Source organism: Sebastes umbrosus, chromosome 12, assembly GCF_015220745.1.
Source record: "Sebastes umbrosus isolate fSebUmb1 chromosome 12, fSebUmb1.pri, whole genome shotgun sequence".
Lineage (NCBI taxonomy): Eukaryota > Metazoa > Chordata > Actinopteri > Perciformes > Sebastidae > Sebastes > Sebastes umbrosus.
Window position 1 is genome coordinate 16,542,494 of NC_051280.1, and position 15,868 is coordinate 16,558,361.

The following is a 15,868-nucleotide window of genomic DNA, read 5'->3' on the forward strand; positions in this document are numbered from 1 at the left end:
GTCAACATTATGGTCAAATTGTATCGTGTTATACTGAGAGTTTTTCTCATATCTTGTCCACTTATAATCAATAAGGGAAAACTACATATTACAAACACCTCTCAGTATAACTACGTATATCTCAGTAGGTTTTAACACACATCTTTTGATGCATCTTGGACACATCATTGTGACCTTGAGGTCAGCGGATGTCTCGACGGGTCTGTCAACATCAGACACCTTCGCCCAGGCGACCCATGGATTGTGTAGGATCACCCTGCTTGATCCACAGCTATCTCAACGCCTTCTCTGTGGCATCTATGATCTTCTTGATGGCGTTCCTGCTGTAATTCAAAAGCAAAAATGACCATGAAGTTGAATCAACACCTCTCTAAAACAACAAAACTTGAACACATAACCTTCATTTAGGTAGAATGTATTGTAGAGCTGTCGCAGTTGTAGTATCAGATAGGTGTGCCTGGCTTTAAGAAACTGGTAACTTAAAGGTCCCATATCATGCTCATTTTCAGGTTCATACTTGTATTTTGTGTTTCTACTAGAACATGTTTACATGCTGCAATGTTCAAAAAAAACGTTTGTTTTCCTCGTACTGTCTGTCTGAATATACCTGTATCTACCCTCTGTCTGAAACGCACCGTTTTAATGCATTTCAACAGAATTGCAATGGAATTGCGTTGCTAGGTAACAGTTTGGGCCCATGTTTACTTCCTTTCAGCTGATGTTTTTTACATACACTGCAACAGGAAATAAACTGGGACGCATTCAGAATGTTTACGTTTAAAACCGTGTAATGGTCTAAATATTGTATATTTCTGACATCACAAATGGAGAGAAATCCTAACGGCTTGTTTCAAATGTACAATTTCGGGTTGTGTATTTCTCTGTATATTGAGCATTTTGATAGTTTAACAGTATTTATAAAGCACTTAAACCTGTTTTATAATATAAAAGACATGAAAATCTCACTTTTTACAATATGGGACCTTTAACTGGTAACTGGCAGGTGAATATTTTGTTATGTTTGATTACAACTTTTCATGTGTTTCCATGGGACCAGTATTACAAATGACACTAATAATCAGCTACTAGTCACCACTGAGCAATTTGTCTCACCCACCATCGCATATGACGTGATTGCTCTGCTCGGCCTCTCGCTGGCACTCACACAACGGGAGTGGAAAGAAGGGTGCAGTAGTGGCACCAGGTGAGAAACTTTAACACCTCAGGCATACAGGTACGTCCAAATATGTCACTGTCATAAACAGAACAAAAAACAACCGCCTCAACCATTTCAACTTTTAAATGCGTTATCTGGAAACATCATGTACGTATGTGTGTCACGTCAATGTGTATCACCCACGATTTATTGTTCTCATGCAGGCGATTTCCTCCGAACTATTTTGCAACATGATATTGATACTCTTAGTGTATAATACCTGGGAAGATAATGACAGTACAAAACAGATGTGTTCAAATGTCCGAGCACACCCTGCTACTACACTGCGCAATCCAGTTCAAGGTGAATAGAATGGTGCAGGGATGATGCATTTTTGTAGGCCCTGATTCCCTGACAAAAAGCCAATGGGATTTTTCCATTGGATTTTGGATTACTGCAGAATATAAACTCTGTGTTACGTCAGCTACTGGAACGTTGCAAGTAGCCCCGAGACTGACGTTTAGTAGTCTCACTTAACTACTTGACAGCAACCGCCTTTCTTAAGACATGTAAAGTGATGTATTTACTGACGTGATTTATGTCGTAGAACAAAACGTTAAAATCTCTTAATCTTGTGAAACCGGAACTGCCAACTCATTTCCCGGTTTAAGGAGTCATCACTCCTCATTCCATGGAAGTTACACTACAGTGACGTTAAGACATTTTGTTGTCTTTGCGTCTTTTGAAGTTCCAAAATTGAGTCTGAGAAATGAATCACATTTGGCTTTCTTCGAACTGCACTATTCAGCAGAAAAGTCATTAAGTAATGCATATTTGCACAACCTAAAACACGTCTGTAGTGACTGATTTTACCACAGTATGACCTAATGAGTGGAAAGTGTGGGAGGGAGAGGTCAGACATCCTGTCACTTATAGAATAAGCAGAAACATAACAAATTTATCTGTTCAAACACTTCTGTGTACTCTACACACACACTAAAGCCCGAGCACGTCCGTAACTCACTTTCATTTTAGCTCGGGAGCGACACATTTTGCTGAGTCTGTTTTGCATCTACTGTTAAAAGACTCCCAGCACCAAGCCCTTTCATTACGTCCACGCCCATGACTCACAGCAGCGCAGTCTTCCTGACATTTGTCTCACCTTTCCTGTTAGCAGCCCCACATAGTTTGACTTCCCCGTGAACTTTTAGACACAGTCTAACTCCATTACAGTAGATCCAACTGGGACATGCATTAAAGGACACAGGCCCAGTGTTCAGGGCTCTCACTTTTTATCAGCAGTTTATAGAGATAGTGAGTGCTTTCGCTGTGGGAGAGGCATAGCCTCCCCCCACAAGCAGGCTTCATTCAGCACACATTCCTGCGGGCGTTAAGCAATGGGAGCGCCATTCTGTTCCTCCTACCAGTGGTGCTGCAGAGGAGAGAGGAGGGGCATGAAGGTCACTCTCTCTCTGTGTTTGTGTGAACCTGGGAGAGGTTTCTCAGACCAGAAAAACAAGCAGACAAACAAACAAGGATAATGCAAAAAAGAAAATCTAAAACTTTTACTTTTTCCTCTGTAGCTTGCACCACTCAAAAGCACCTGCTCAGCATTAATAGTATATAATACACCTGCAAGACATTATAGTGCTTTTCATATGGTACAATAATAAGAATAAGAAAATCATGGGAAATTACAGCTTTGATTTGATGCCTTGTGTCATTTTAAATTTACAGAATTACTTAATCTGGCATTAAGCTAACATCTTTTGGCAGGACTTCTCTGACATTATGACAAGACTTACAGGATTTGCCTTCCAATTGGATCCTCAAATTTGCTTATTAGGGTATTTCACAGTCATTAGTACACCTTTAAGAAACTTTCAAAAAAGTTTTTAGAAATAGCTCTATCTATGCATCGCCAGGAAATGTATAGCAATTACATGGAAGTCTGATTCCCATCTCCTCATATCTAGATGGCTTCTGGAAATGAACAGCTGCATTCCACTTGAAAAGATCACATATACCCTGAGAAATTAACACAACACCTTTCTGAAGATTTGGCAACCCTATTTAACCCAAATGGACTCCTTACCAACACCTATATCGGATTTGATATAAGAAAATTATCAGACTTAATACATCATTTTTTTCCATAGCCGCCCTCTCCCTCTGGAACTCACTCCCCAAACACATCAGAGACTGCACCAACCTGTCCACATTCAAATCACTAATCAAAACTCACCTTTTTAGAACTGCCTTTAATGTGTAATTAAAATTGTGTGTTTTTATATTTTTATGTTTTTATGATGTCCTTGTTTTTGGGATCATTTTTTCTGAGTAAAGTGTCTTTGAGTATCCAGAAAAGCGCTATATAAATAAAATGTATTATTATTATTATCATTAGTCATCTGAATAAGTCAGAAAACTGCATCTGCAACTGCATGATTTCTTTATTTGTGTATTTAATTAGTTTTTTCTATATCCTTTTTAATTCAATTGATAGTTAACTAGCCTACTCCTCTTGAGTATATGGTTATTTTGCAGTTTGTATGTGGGTGGGATATAGGGAGGGAATTTGGAGCCATATTTGTGTGAGTTTGTGTTTTGTATGTTTTGTATATAACAAATTGAAAATAAAATATAAAAAAAAAAAAAAAAAAATATGGCATTAAGCAATATTTCCCCCTGCTGGCAGAAAATATACAAATGCAAAGTTGTTGCAAAGGAGTTGACGTGCAACATAACACTGAGTAGCAACAGCCCCCCTGAGGTGCTTTCGCCTGCGGATCTTTAGCAGGGAGGCTCTGGGTGTGGCTCTATAGGTGTGTCTCTGTGTCTGTTGACTCACTACTCGCAGCGACAGATAGCAGCGGCTCAGAGTAAAGTCTGTCCAGCCTCCCCCCTCCACCATTCACATTCACTCCACAGCACACAAGTGAAGGAGGAATAGACGACTTTTAACGCCGACGCAAAGCCATCATCTGTCACTCTTTTGGACTGAGCCGCTCTCGGTGGAGTTCAGCTTTTTTTCGTCTCGCGGACAAAGTCCATTAAAAAAGTTTTGCAAAGAAATGGCGAATGTTTTAATTCTCCACATCGGCTTGGCTTTGGTAAGTAGCTTTATATCCTCTGTACTAGTATTTATGGATACAAATATAGCGTTACAGTAGCGTACCTTTTGTCAAGTGTTGTAATAATGTAATTACATGCTGTTAAAGGAGGTCACTTTTCATTCACTTTCTTTAAAAACTGAACTTTAAGAGCGACTTTCTCCTTCAGATCCTGTCCGGTGTGGAGTCGTGTTTTAACACGGACTCTCTGCGCGTTTATGTGTCAGAAGCTATTCCAACTGGATCCAAAATCACAACAGGTACTTCACTTATTATAGACTTATTTCTTCATGAATTCTTTATCGAACATTTTTCGAACTTCTTTCCTGTATTTGCTTTTTGGTTTTGTAGTCACATTTCTCTCTCTCTCTCTTTCTCTTTCTCTCTCGTTTTTGTTTTTTAGTCGAAACTAGTCCCGACTGCGACGCCAAATCAACGCGCTTCACTTTGAGCGACAAAAGCTTCCAAATGTCAAGTAATGGAGTACTAGAGGCTGTAGCAGATGTGGAAGTGGACGCAGGAGAAGGGCGGACATTTTCTGTGAGGGCTCAGGACAGCAGTGGATTGGAAAGTGAGATGGTAGTTCACCTTGTTCACAACAGGAGGGTGAAAAGAAAGGTAAGATTACGCATGAGTAAAAACAGGTCTCTACATGACAGAATGTGAAAGTAATGAGTTTGTTGGCATGTCTCAGTCGCCCACAGGCTTCCTGAAGAGATCCAAGAGACGCTGGAGTCCTCCACCCTTCAACATACTGGAGAATGACAAGGGACCTTATCCAAAAGACATTGAAAGGGTAATCTTGGAAATTTGAGATATATATGAGATTTATTCATGACTTTTTAACACAATTCTTCACACTCGTTTTACACTTGCCTCTCCTTTTGTCATGTTTCCCCCCCCCCAGATTATGTGATTCACACAACCAGACACACCTATTAGAATAACTTCACTTTCTGCTGACTTTGTGCAGTGATTAATTCCTTTGAGGTCTCAATTGATTCCTTCAGTCTACTGAAATCTGTAATTATATGTTTGAATTTGTTGTTTTTTCTGTTTGCAGATTGTATCGGACTCTGAACAAAATCGCAATGTGTACTACACCATCAGTGGACCTGGTGCCGACCAGCATCCAGTGAGATTGTTCTCTCTCGACCCTAAGACTGCCATGTTGACTGTGCACGGCCCAATAGATCGGGAGGAGTTCCCAGCATTTACAGTGAGTGTGAAAAAAGGGCGGCAACTAATGATTATTTCTAGGGATGATGGCCAATACCAAACTTTTTGAATACGATACAGATGCGGAGTATTTATTAAAGCTGCAGTGGGTAGAAATGGAGCAAATACGATTAAAAAAAGTGTCCTCCGGTGCTCCTAATCGTCGTTTGTAAGATTTCACAGACCGGAGGAAAACAACCAATCAGAGCTGAGCTGGAGTCCGCCGTCCAGCTGCCGTCTCTGAGCAGCTGTCAAACTAGGCAGCGCTGATCAAATATGAATCAATATTCTGTTACTGTTATGCCTATTTCTCGCCTCAGATGTTTTCAGAAACATCTTGTAGTGTACTGTTTAGCTGTAAAATCAGAAAGTTTCTGACCCGGCAGCCATGTTGAGAACAGTTGAGGAAATACCAAGCACCGCCCACCAGCTGGAGCACACCCAATAGGATCGCTCTCTCTCTGAAATGCCCTGCGATTGGTCAAAGTCTTCCGTCACGGGCTAGATTTTCTAAAGTCTGAAAACAGAGCCATGAGGAGGAGCAGAAGTCTAGTTATCTCTCAGAACACTTGAATTACAATATAATGAAAGGTTATCATGGAATTTTCGCCCAATGATGCCAAAAATATACTGCCTACTGAAGCTTTAAATAAGGTATGTGATTTTTCAAAATAATAGTCTAGTTTAGAAAAGAAAAGATTATTACACTCAAAGGCAAATCACGACACATACCATCCATTAATAATACATTTACCACAAAAGCAAATAAGAATACAGTTAAATAAAAATGTTAAAAAAGGTTACTTGTGACACTTACTGTCAAAAATAGTGCATCTTGCTGTATTTTTATGTACAGGTGACAAGTAGCACCACACCACGTTTTAGGGCTGCAACTAACGATTATTTCATTGCCGATTAATCTGTTGATTATTTTCTCGATTAATCGATTAGTTGTTTGGTCTATAAAATGTCAGAATATGGAGAAAAATGTCTAACAGTGTTTCTGGAAGCCCAAAATGACGTCCTCATTCACGTTTTGTCCACAACTCAAAGCTATTCAGTTTACTGTCATAGAGGAGTAAAGAAACCAGAAAATATTCACATTTAAGAAGCTGCAATCAGAGAATTTTGACTTTTTGTTCTTAAAAAATGACTCAAGCCGGCTAATACATTATCATACAGTTGGAGATTAATTTAATAGTTTAATAGTTGATTTGGGTTCTGATGTCACATGGTTTCCACAGTCATGTGACATGGGCCAGTGAAATATGTCAATGCTGTTTTGACACAAATATTATACAAAAGTAGTGAAACATTTTTGGAAGTGATGCAGCCACCCACGTTTGTATTAAATAACTTTATTATCAATATATTTTTTAAGGAATCAATACCAAATGTGTAGCTTGTGAGTATCGAAGTAGTGTTACCACAGTATCAATCCACCCATGGCTAATTATTTCCCCTATCGATTAATATGAAAATAATTTTCTCAAAAAATTATTCTTGGTCTTTAAAATGTCTTTTCTGTCATTACTGTCATACAGTAATGTTTTGGCATTTTTACCTGAAAAAACGATTCAAACAATGAATTAAATAACAGTTTCAGCTCTAGTGTGAAACCAAAATGTGTATTATGTTGATTCATCTATTTTTAGGAAAACTGTCATAGTATAAAGAACACACCACCATATATTTATAAAATCTGAGTAAAAAAAGTTTACTTTTTTTATGCAATCAGAACAGTGGGATCGCATTTTCATTTATCACAGTCCCTGTAATATCCAACAAAAGCAAATGAAACGGTGTAGTGAAAAGTATTGACTCAGTTAATCTTTGCATGTAAACTATATTGGTTAAAAATCCATACAGTCAGTGTTTTTGAGAAACGATACAGTATCACAAAACATGTTGCGATATGCTATATTTTCTATATTTTCTTACACCCCTATATGATATGATGTTAACCCTGTAAAATTGACTCTTTTTTTCCTTCACAGTTAACAACCAGAGTTTTCGACAAAAACACGAAAGTGGAGACAGACGACTCTTTGGACATCCATATAGAAATAGATGATGTGAATGACAACGCTCCCCAATTCAAAAACCTACAACCATTTACTGTGCTCGAGCAAAGCATCGTAGGTAAGGAACATGAAATACACACCAGTAATCCGGCGGTATTTGATCTTCAGTGTGGGTGAGAATAAACTTTATGTTTTCCACCACAGGGACAGTGGTGGGGTTGGTGGATGCTACAGACAGAGACAAACGAGGATCCCTCCATGTCAAGATCAAGTATACTCTCTTGACAGGATTAGACCTGTTTGCCATCAATAAAGACACAGGTGTCATCACCACGGTAACCAACACCCTGGACAGAGAGGTGAGCACCAGCACCATACTTTGAAACACAAAAATGTTCTTGCTCTTTTGCCTCATCTTAACATGTTATTTACCTTTTTATCACATTTTGTCTTTAGGTAAAAGACAAGCATTTGGTGATAGTAAAAATCCAAGATTTGGACGGTGCAGTAACTGGTCTGTCCAGCACAGCAACAGCAACCATTACTGTTGGTGATATCAACGACAATCCACCGACTTTCACAAAAGTGTCTGTAAGTGCAAAGCAATTTCAAACAGATTTCACATCTTGAAATCGCATCTTAAAGTTTTGTGACGATAAAATGAAACACAACAGGTGCATTTTATATAAAGTCTTAGTGTTATCAGTGTGTTTTGAACTTGTTGTCTTGGTTGTCTAATTTAAGTAACACACTTTTTGTTTCCTTTAGTATGCAGTCAATGTCAAAGAAAACGAAAAAGAAATACTTATCCTCCGAATTCCCATTGAAGACAAGGATTTAATAAACACACCAAACTGGATTTCGACATTTGTCATCGCTAAAGGAAATGATAATGGAAATTTCAGAATCGATACTGACAACAAAACAAACGAGGGGCTTCTCTATGTCTCAAAGGTGAGTGAGATTTCATATTATTATTATTAATAATAATAATAATTGACTAATAATAATTGACTTTCAATTACTTGTATTATTATTATTATTATTATTATTAATAATAATAATAATAATAATAATAATAGTAATTGAAAGTCAAGGTTTATATCACAGTATTGACAACAAATTTGTATTTACAATACACTCACTTCCTGTTTTTCCAGGCCTTAGATTATGAGAAGAACAAAAATATAAAACTTGAGATTAGGGCACGTAATCAAGCTGAGCTGATTGGTACCACGGCCACATGGCTGTCAATCCCCGTGGACGTCAATGTCCTCAATGAAGACGAGGGTCCAGCGTTCTTGACTCCTACTATCCGCTTCGTTGTCAAAGAGAACACACCAAACGGCACGGTGATAGGAAGTTACACAGCTGTGGATCCTGAGACCAAGAGCGGCGACGGCATCATGTAAGCGATCTTATATTTATATTTTGCTTTCCTGTGGTACAGATTGGCTGATAACAGACACAACTGCAGCTATTGCTCAAGACCCCAACTCAAGTTACTTCTCTTAAACACTGGAGGGCAGACTTTCACTGCTGAACTGAAGAATGTGTTCCTAATACACAAGTACTTTTTCTTCCACCCTCTCTCAGGTATTACAAGGGCAACGACCCAGGTTCCTGGATCAGTGTCAACAGAAATAACGGAGAGCTGAAGGTTACAAACACAATTGACAGAGAGTCACCGTTTGTCGTAGATGGACTTTACAGCATCCCCATGAGCGTTGTTGATGCCAGTAAGTTGCTTGTACATTTCCTTTTCCATGACTTCTATAAGACTACATACAGAACCCAAGCCGTTATTATGACACAAAAAAACATACTTATATTGCTCAGATAATAGCATACGTTCAAGTATATCTCCTGTACTTCCATAATTCTGCTGAAACTTATAACCACTTGACTAATGAAGCAAACACAGGCCTCAACACTGAGCTGCTGACTAATTCTTTACTCACATCTATAACCTGTTTTTCAAACTCACTCTGTCTCCGTTGGGTTTGGTAAATATCCATTAGAACGTCACCAAGAAAAAGGAAAAGTGTGTAGGTGGGAAAGTGTGTAGTCTGCATGTCAAATCGACACAGATGTCACCTTCACGCCTTTTGGCGGTATTGTTACACTAGCCCAAAGTTATTAGGAACACCAGCCACACCCTCACCGGTATCTGCCTGAACAAACATCATGTCTTGACTTTTGTCTCACCCAAGAACACCTGTTGACACGTGATGTGATAAGACGAGTCATTCACAATGACTCACAGTTCTCGGATGTGATGGTGAAAATTGGGCTCATATCCCAGATGCTTGTCAGAAATTTGAGATTTCCAAATAATAATTAATCTCATCCGAGGTGATGTCAGGACACAACCAAATTGGTCTATCTAGTTTTTTCTAGTGTCAACATGCCCTGTTTTGTCTTATATCATGTAATACTCGTGTATTTCAGGCTCCAAGACGGGAACGGGAACAGTCATCCTTGTGGTGGAGGACGTCAACGACAACGTGCCGATGCTCCCTACCGGCGAGAGGTTGTTGTGTGAGAAGGAAGGAGAGCTTGGCTCTGTGCTGGTTGTGGCTGAAGACAACGACCAGAGTCCCTTTTCTGCCCCCTTCAGCTTTAGTTTGCCAGGCAGTGATGATGATGCCACATGGTCTGTGATTAAATTTAATGGTAGGTGGTTGTATTTTTATTTGATTTACATCTGTTTAAGAATACAAAACAAAACTGGAGACATGTTTAACAACGGCAAAACATTATCGAAAAACATCTGTAAAAGCTCTGTAAGAAATACGCGAACTACTTACACAGCATAACCCACGTCTCAGTTATTCATTGAAATATTGAATTTTTTTGCGTAAGCTATCAAATTAAACCACTTACACAATGGCCACTGAACGAGCCAGAGTCAGGCATAAAGTTGATTGTTTACAGCTTGGCTGATAATGATTTTTTGAGGCTGATACCGACATGTGGTGGAAGAGGAATTCAGATCATTTATCTGAGTAAAAGTAGCAATACCACACTGTATTGCCATATACGCCATTACAAGTTAAAGTCCTGCATTCAAAATTTTACTTATCTAATCTATTAAGTACAGACGTATCACCTGCAAAATGAACTAATAGTTTGAAAAGCATATGTACTTATCATACAGCAGAATGACCCATTAGTTATATTACAGCATAATACATTATTGGATCAATATCATAGAGTGCTACAGGAATGAGTCCTAAAACCCAGAAATGAGTTAGCATTTTAGTACTTCTGATTCCCTCACTTGTAAGTCAATGTTTTTTTTTAAATGGGTTTTTAGTTAGATGCCTAAAATAAGGTCTGTGGTTAACACAAGTTTAAGAGATATTAACGTTTTGTTCTACGATATGAAATACATCAATAAATACCCCACGTGTGAATTTTGAAGCCTTTATGTGTCTTAAGAAAAGCGGTTGCTAACAAGTGGCTAAATCAAACTATTAAACGCCATCACGCCGACTCGTCTACCTTTACAGTCTTGTTGTGTATACTCGCGCTCACGCGACCTTGGTGTAGTTCGTTTATAGCCTAATGTTAGCTTTTTGATTCTGCAAAACCCAATGGAAAAGTCCCATTGGCTTTTTGGGATTTTTGGGAACATATTTTAAGGGCTAATTTTTTGTTTTGTACTATAGCTGTGAAATTAAAGTAGTGCAGTAAAAACTAAATTTGCCTTTAAAATATAGCAAAGTAAAGTAAAAAAGTTCAATAAAAAAAAAGCTATAAATGAGCAGAAAATGAAAGTACCTAAGTACAGTACTTTGATCTGTCCTGAAAAATTAAATTCAAGTTTAAAGTGTTCTGCACAGTGTTGCGTTTACTGTTTCTCAGAGAAACTTCATTTTGACATTTGTTTCCTCCACAGACACAGCAGCCACGTTGAAGCACATGAAAGAGCTTCCTACAGGGATATACGATGTTCCCTTGGACATTACAGATCTGCAGGGCAATGGCAAAACACAGACGGCGAAAGTGAGGATCTGCCAGTGCGCGAATGGAGTCTGCTTGGCCAACCAAAGCTCTATGTCATTGGGGCCACTGGCTTTACTGGCTATGTTGTTGCCTCTGCTTCTCCTCCTACTGCTCTGTGAGTCCCCCCACTGCTATACTCTTGCCAGCAGAATTGTGAGGCTAGACTGTGTAGATAATGAAACAGGAATTTTGTGCTCATGCATGTGTAAAAGTGCGAGAAGAGTGATAGAAACTTAGAGGTTCTATCTCTGAATTATGCATTGTATATTGGGCACAGAGCAATGATATGTGGTAGTATTATTACACAGTGTATAATTCCATTATGCTCACTCGTGTGATGTCTACCACACGTGGAGCACTGTTTGTTATAAAATGCGCTCCATGTGCATTCATTTCTAACATACTTGCTTTGTTATTTCAGGCCTACTGCTTGCATTTTTCTGTGTGACAAAGAGAGAAAAAATGAAGCTTGAAGACGAAGCAGACGGCGGTGGAATCCTGCTCAAATCAAACACCGAGGCCCCAGGGGAAGAAGTGGTAAGGACATAATAATGAAGGCATTGCCTTGGTTCATACCCGTGTAGAGAAACCTTATTTTTTTTCTCTTTTTTCTCTTTTGCTTCATTTATTTAATTGTTACTTGATTGCTCATTTTTGTTTTATTGTTTTTCTCTACAGGATTCGAGTCTCATCAATGTTCCCACTACAGCAGTTGAAACACTAGTGAAGGGCTCTGTTAAGGGTTCTGCGGTGAATGCAGGATGGATTGGGAACAAGAGCACCAGCACAATGGGAGGCCAAAGCATACATGACAATGGGATGTACACGTCCAATGGTGTCACATCCGATATGCAGAATTACTACTATAGCCAGAATAACCAGTTTGGTACTCAGTCAGTAGGTGGAGGTCAACTTATGGGTACATTTAACGGTGCAAGCTTTGACAACAGATATCTCGCCCAGGACACAGCTTTTCTTCACAACTGGGAAACAAATGGCCGCTATCTACACCAGGTAATGTTGTTTTATAGTTACTTATAGTTTTATAGTTAGTTGTATATATATATATATATATATATATAGTACAACAAAAAAGAGGTGTCTAAAGGCCTTTACACAACGGGGCGTTTTTTTCGTGCGATTAATTCGTACGTCAATATATTTTTTTCCAACTTAATACTTTCACACAGAACGCGAATATTACATGGCAAAAAAGTGATGTAGCTTTAATAAAGGCATCAACCAATCGCGTTGTGCAGAATGCGTTGAGTTGCTCCTATATTTGTGAAACAACAACACGGAGGCTATGTAGTCCGAACCAAGACAGCAAACTTTATTATAGTGTGTTTACACCAAGAGCTAAGTGAAGTTTTCCTGCATCGTGATTACATACAAAGTCAATGCAAAGAGGCGAATAGATGCGAATTCGTGCAGGGGCGACACAAAATTTGCATATTCGTGGGACATTTTTGTAGCTGTCTGTAGTCAACCAGAGCTACGATAGTACATCATATTTGTACAGAGACCGGGCGAAACTCTTTATATAAATGTGTGTGTATAAACCACAGACTGTCTATGGTTGAAACGTTGCTGCCGTTTTTATGCCTAGATGACGTTATGTTGTGTTGATGGAGCAGTTACAATGTTAGCATAGCCTGGCACTGATCAATCCGAACTCCATTCAGAAAACAAGCATTTTAAAAGTTGTTTGCTTTCCGTCTTGCGGACAGACCTGACAAAGCAGGAATTCAAACTTTCACAAATCGGCATTATGATTGTGTAGTTGTTTCAGCATACTTTTTATCTGTTTATTGCAATTAAATCACAGCACAATCTGTTTATTTTGGGTTCATACAGCAGTAGCAACGTGTGGCTTGCTAGATACAGTCAATGTCACTGTATGTGTGTGGACTTCCACAACATGTACAAAGCAGCAACAGTGGTTATTTCTTCCATGGCTGATGGTAGAAATGGTAGAACGAAATGTTGTCGGTATCTATGGAGACAAGCTCCTTCTCATTTACGGCGTGTCCAGCGCGAATGAACACAAATGATACCAGCGGTCCAACTCACGAGTAAAGCGAGGCGAAAATTTGCTTCGCTCTTGGTCTGAACACAGCATTACTCCTTTAAACCTTGACAAACGCAGCGCAGACCAGATCCACTTCTTCCGTTCTTACCTTTCAAAATAAAAGCCTTAGACATATAATAGGCGAGTATTCCACATTTTCATGTCGTTTATTCGTCACGCCCCTGGTGTGTAAAGGCCTTAAGAGTGGAAGGAAGCACAAAAGTGAGAAAACTTGGCAGAATTAAATGTGTCCAGATGTGTACACCTTCCATTCTCTGAGGTTTAATAACTTTTTTTTTTTTTTTTTTATCTGTGAGAGCCTAGCTAACTCTCCTGTGCAATATAATCTTGTTCTCTAAGCCGTGATAGTATCCTCCGTAAACTTTATTATTTCTCAACTTCCTGGTGAGAGATATTATTTCTCTGTGTAATATCTGACTGCCAGTCATATCCTGAGCAGCATTGTGTTATCACATGGTGTAGTATCTCCCATCCTATCGCTCAGGCTTAGTCCACACTGAGTAATAACACGCTTCCTCTACCTTCCATTTTGTCTTGCAGAAGCTGACCTATTTTGGAACAGACGAGGAAGGACGGTACGCCGACGACATCGTCCACTCCTACGGGTTCGAGGGGGTGGGCTCTGCAGCTGGCTCTGTGGGATGCTGCAGCGACATTGGCGACGACGATAACCTTGACTTCCTAAACACGCTCGGACCAAAGTTCAAAACTCTAGGAGCTGTGTGCAACAAGACATGAACAATGAAGCTCTGAAAAGAATGGTGTTTACTTTTCACTGAGCAGGATGTGGAAAAGGCCTGGGATCTGAATGCTTGGTGTGCCCCTGAACATGAATGAGAAAACGAACAAGCAGGTGGCGTCAGTGTGTGCGCACTGCTCTGCTATCACTTTTTGTTGTTAGTTTTTTACTTTGCTGCTTTTTGGCAAAGTCTTTTGCACTGAAAACTATGCAGTCGGTTGTACATACTTTGTGTCGCGTGTTACGTGTTGTTTGCCTTTAGAGTCTTGGTTTCCCAACCACCCATTCATCCATTGGCTTTACCTGCTTCTCCTCGTAGAAGGTCACATGGGGCTGGTTTTGAAGGTTCATAATGGTAGTTGTATTGATAGGTGCAGTGAAGGGCTGCGGGGTTTTCTATCTACTGTATGAGTAACAACTTTGGGTATATTGGTTATTGTCAATCCTCTGTGTTCACAGTAAATGATGCAATTTAGCATTTGTGTGGCTTAAGTTTAAATTTCGTGCTAAGTTTTTTTAGTTTTGATATATTTTTTAAAGAAAAATAAAATACCTAAATGAAATAAAACAATAACACAACTGCCTGTTTTAATATTTCACATGAACATACTTTATTTCAAATTACATGCTCAGAATTATTTATCAGTTTTGAACAATACTGTTGACTGTCTTCCACTGGTTTAGTAAGTATTTGTGCAAACACATTCCTCTGCAGCTCCTGACTGTTGACTGGGCGTAGCTTCAGCCCTGTGTGTCATCGAGGTTGTTGCGACATACTGACAGTAATCCTGTGAAAGTCGGCACCAGGGCGTGAATGTGATGAGTGAGGTGTTACTGACATTGCCTGACCAGACACACGAAAAGCTAAACAAATAAAAATGTCCTTGAACCTGCTAATTAAAAAGGGAATCATTCCCATGACATTCCCATGTGTGTATATTAAGTTGTTGAAGTTGTAATTTTGCATGGTCAATAAAGAATGTTTCTATTGTAACACATTTTTATAAGTCTGAGTTTAATTTAATGGTATTTCCAAATAAGATTTATAAAAGGATATTGTTATCGAACAGGTTAGAAGTATTTTAAAGTTAACTGTAACGCCACTATATGCCCTAAAGGCTTTGCTTACGGCTTGGATCTCATGTTACAGCATGATTTTTATCAGCATCATCTTGTCAAATAAAAAGTCTTCCTCGTACTGCTTTGACTCTGTACCTTGGCAGGACATTAGTGAGAGCAACAGCAGTTGTTCATTGTGCCCATTCTCTCTGTGTACTCTGGTGAATGATTTACTAGGTGTGGTACTTTGAGCTTGCACAATATGAAGGGCACAACGTTACTGCCAAGCTCCTCACCTCCTAGCTAATGTTTACCTCCGGCAGATCATGTTGGTGCACATAAACAGTATCATTGTGCCTTACCTGTAATTATGTTATTTTCTCCATGACAACAGTGCTCATGACAACAGTGCTCTACCTGTTGCACCAAAGTTTAGCTACACCACGATTGTGATCT

At 39.1% G+C, this 15,868-nt stretch overlaps 1 protein-coding gene across 1 annotated transcript; it reads left to right on the forward strand.

The window, feature by feature from the left end:
• Nucleotides 1–3,966: 3,966 nt before the first annotated feature.
• dsc2l (desmocollin 2 like) lies at nt 3,967–15,351 on the forward strand. The gene is made up of 16 exons (XM_037788229.1): nt 3,967–4,269; nt 4,439–4,529; nt 4,673–4,887; nt 4,964–5,065; nt 5,333–5,488; nt 7,485–7,629; nt 7,716–7,870; nt 7,968–8,102; nt 8,280–8,465; nt 8,672–8,919; nt 9,108–9,250; nt 9,963–10,187; nt 11,416–11,637; nt 11,944–12,059; nt 12,201–12,536; nt 14,155–15,351. Exons 1-16 carry the CDS (start codon nt 4,231–4,233, stop codon nt 14,350–14,352), a joined length of 2,712 nt encoding a protein of 903 aa, XP_037644157.1. The 5' UTR covers nt 3,967–4,230; the 3' UTR covers nt 14,353–15,351.
• The last annotated feature ends 517 nt before the right edge of the window (nt 15,352–15,868 follow it).

Excerpts from the sequence above, each read along its gene's own strand:
- dsc2l (XM_037788229.1), top strand. The coding sequence starts at position 4,231 with ATGGCGAATGTTTTAATTCTCCACATCGGCTTGGCTTTG. Across the intron at positions 5,066-5,332 it reads ATCCAAAAGACATTGAAAGG|ATTGTATCGGACTCTGAACA; the intron begins GTAATCTTGGAA and ends TTCTGTTTGCAG. Across the intron at positions 9,251-9,962 it reads CATGAGCGTTGTTGATGCCA|GCTCCAAGACGGGAACGGGA; the intron begins GTAAGTTGCTTG and ends CGTGTATTTCAG.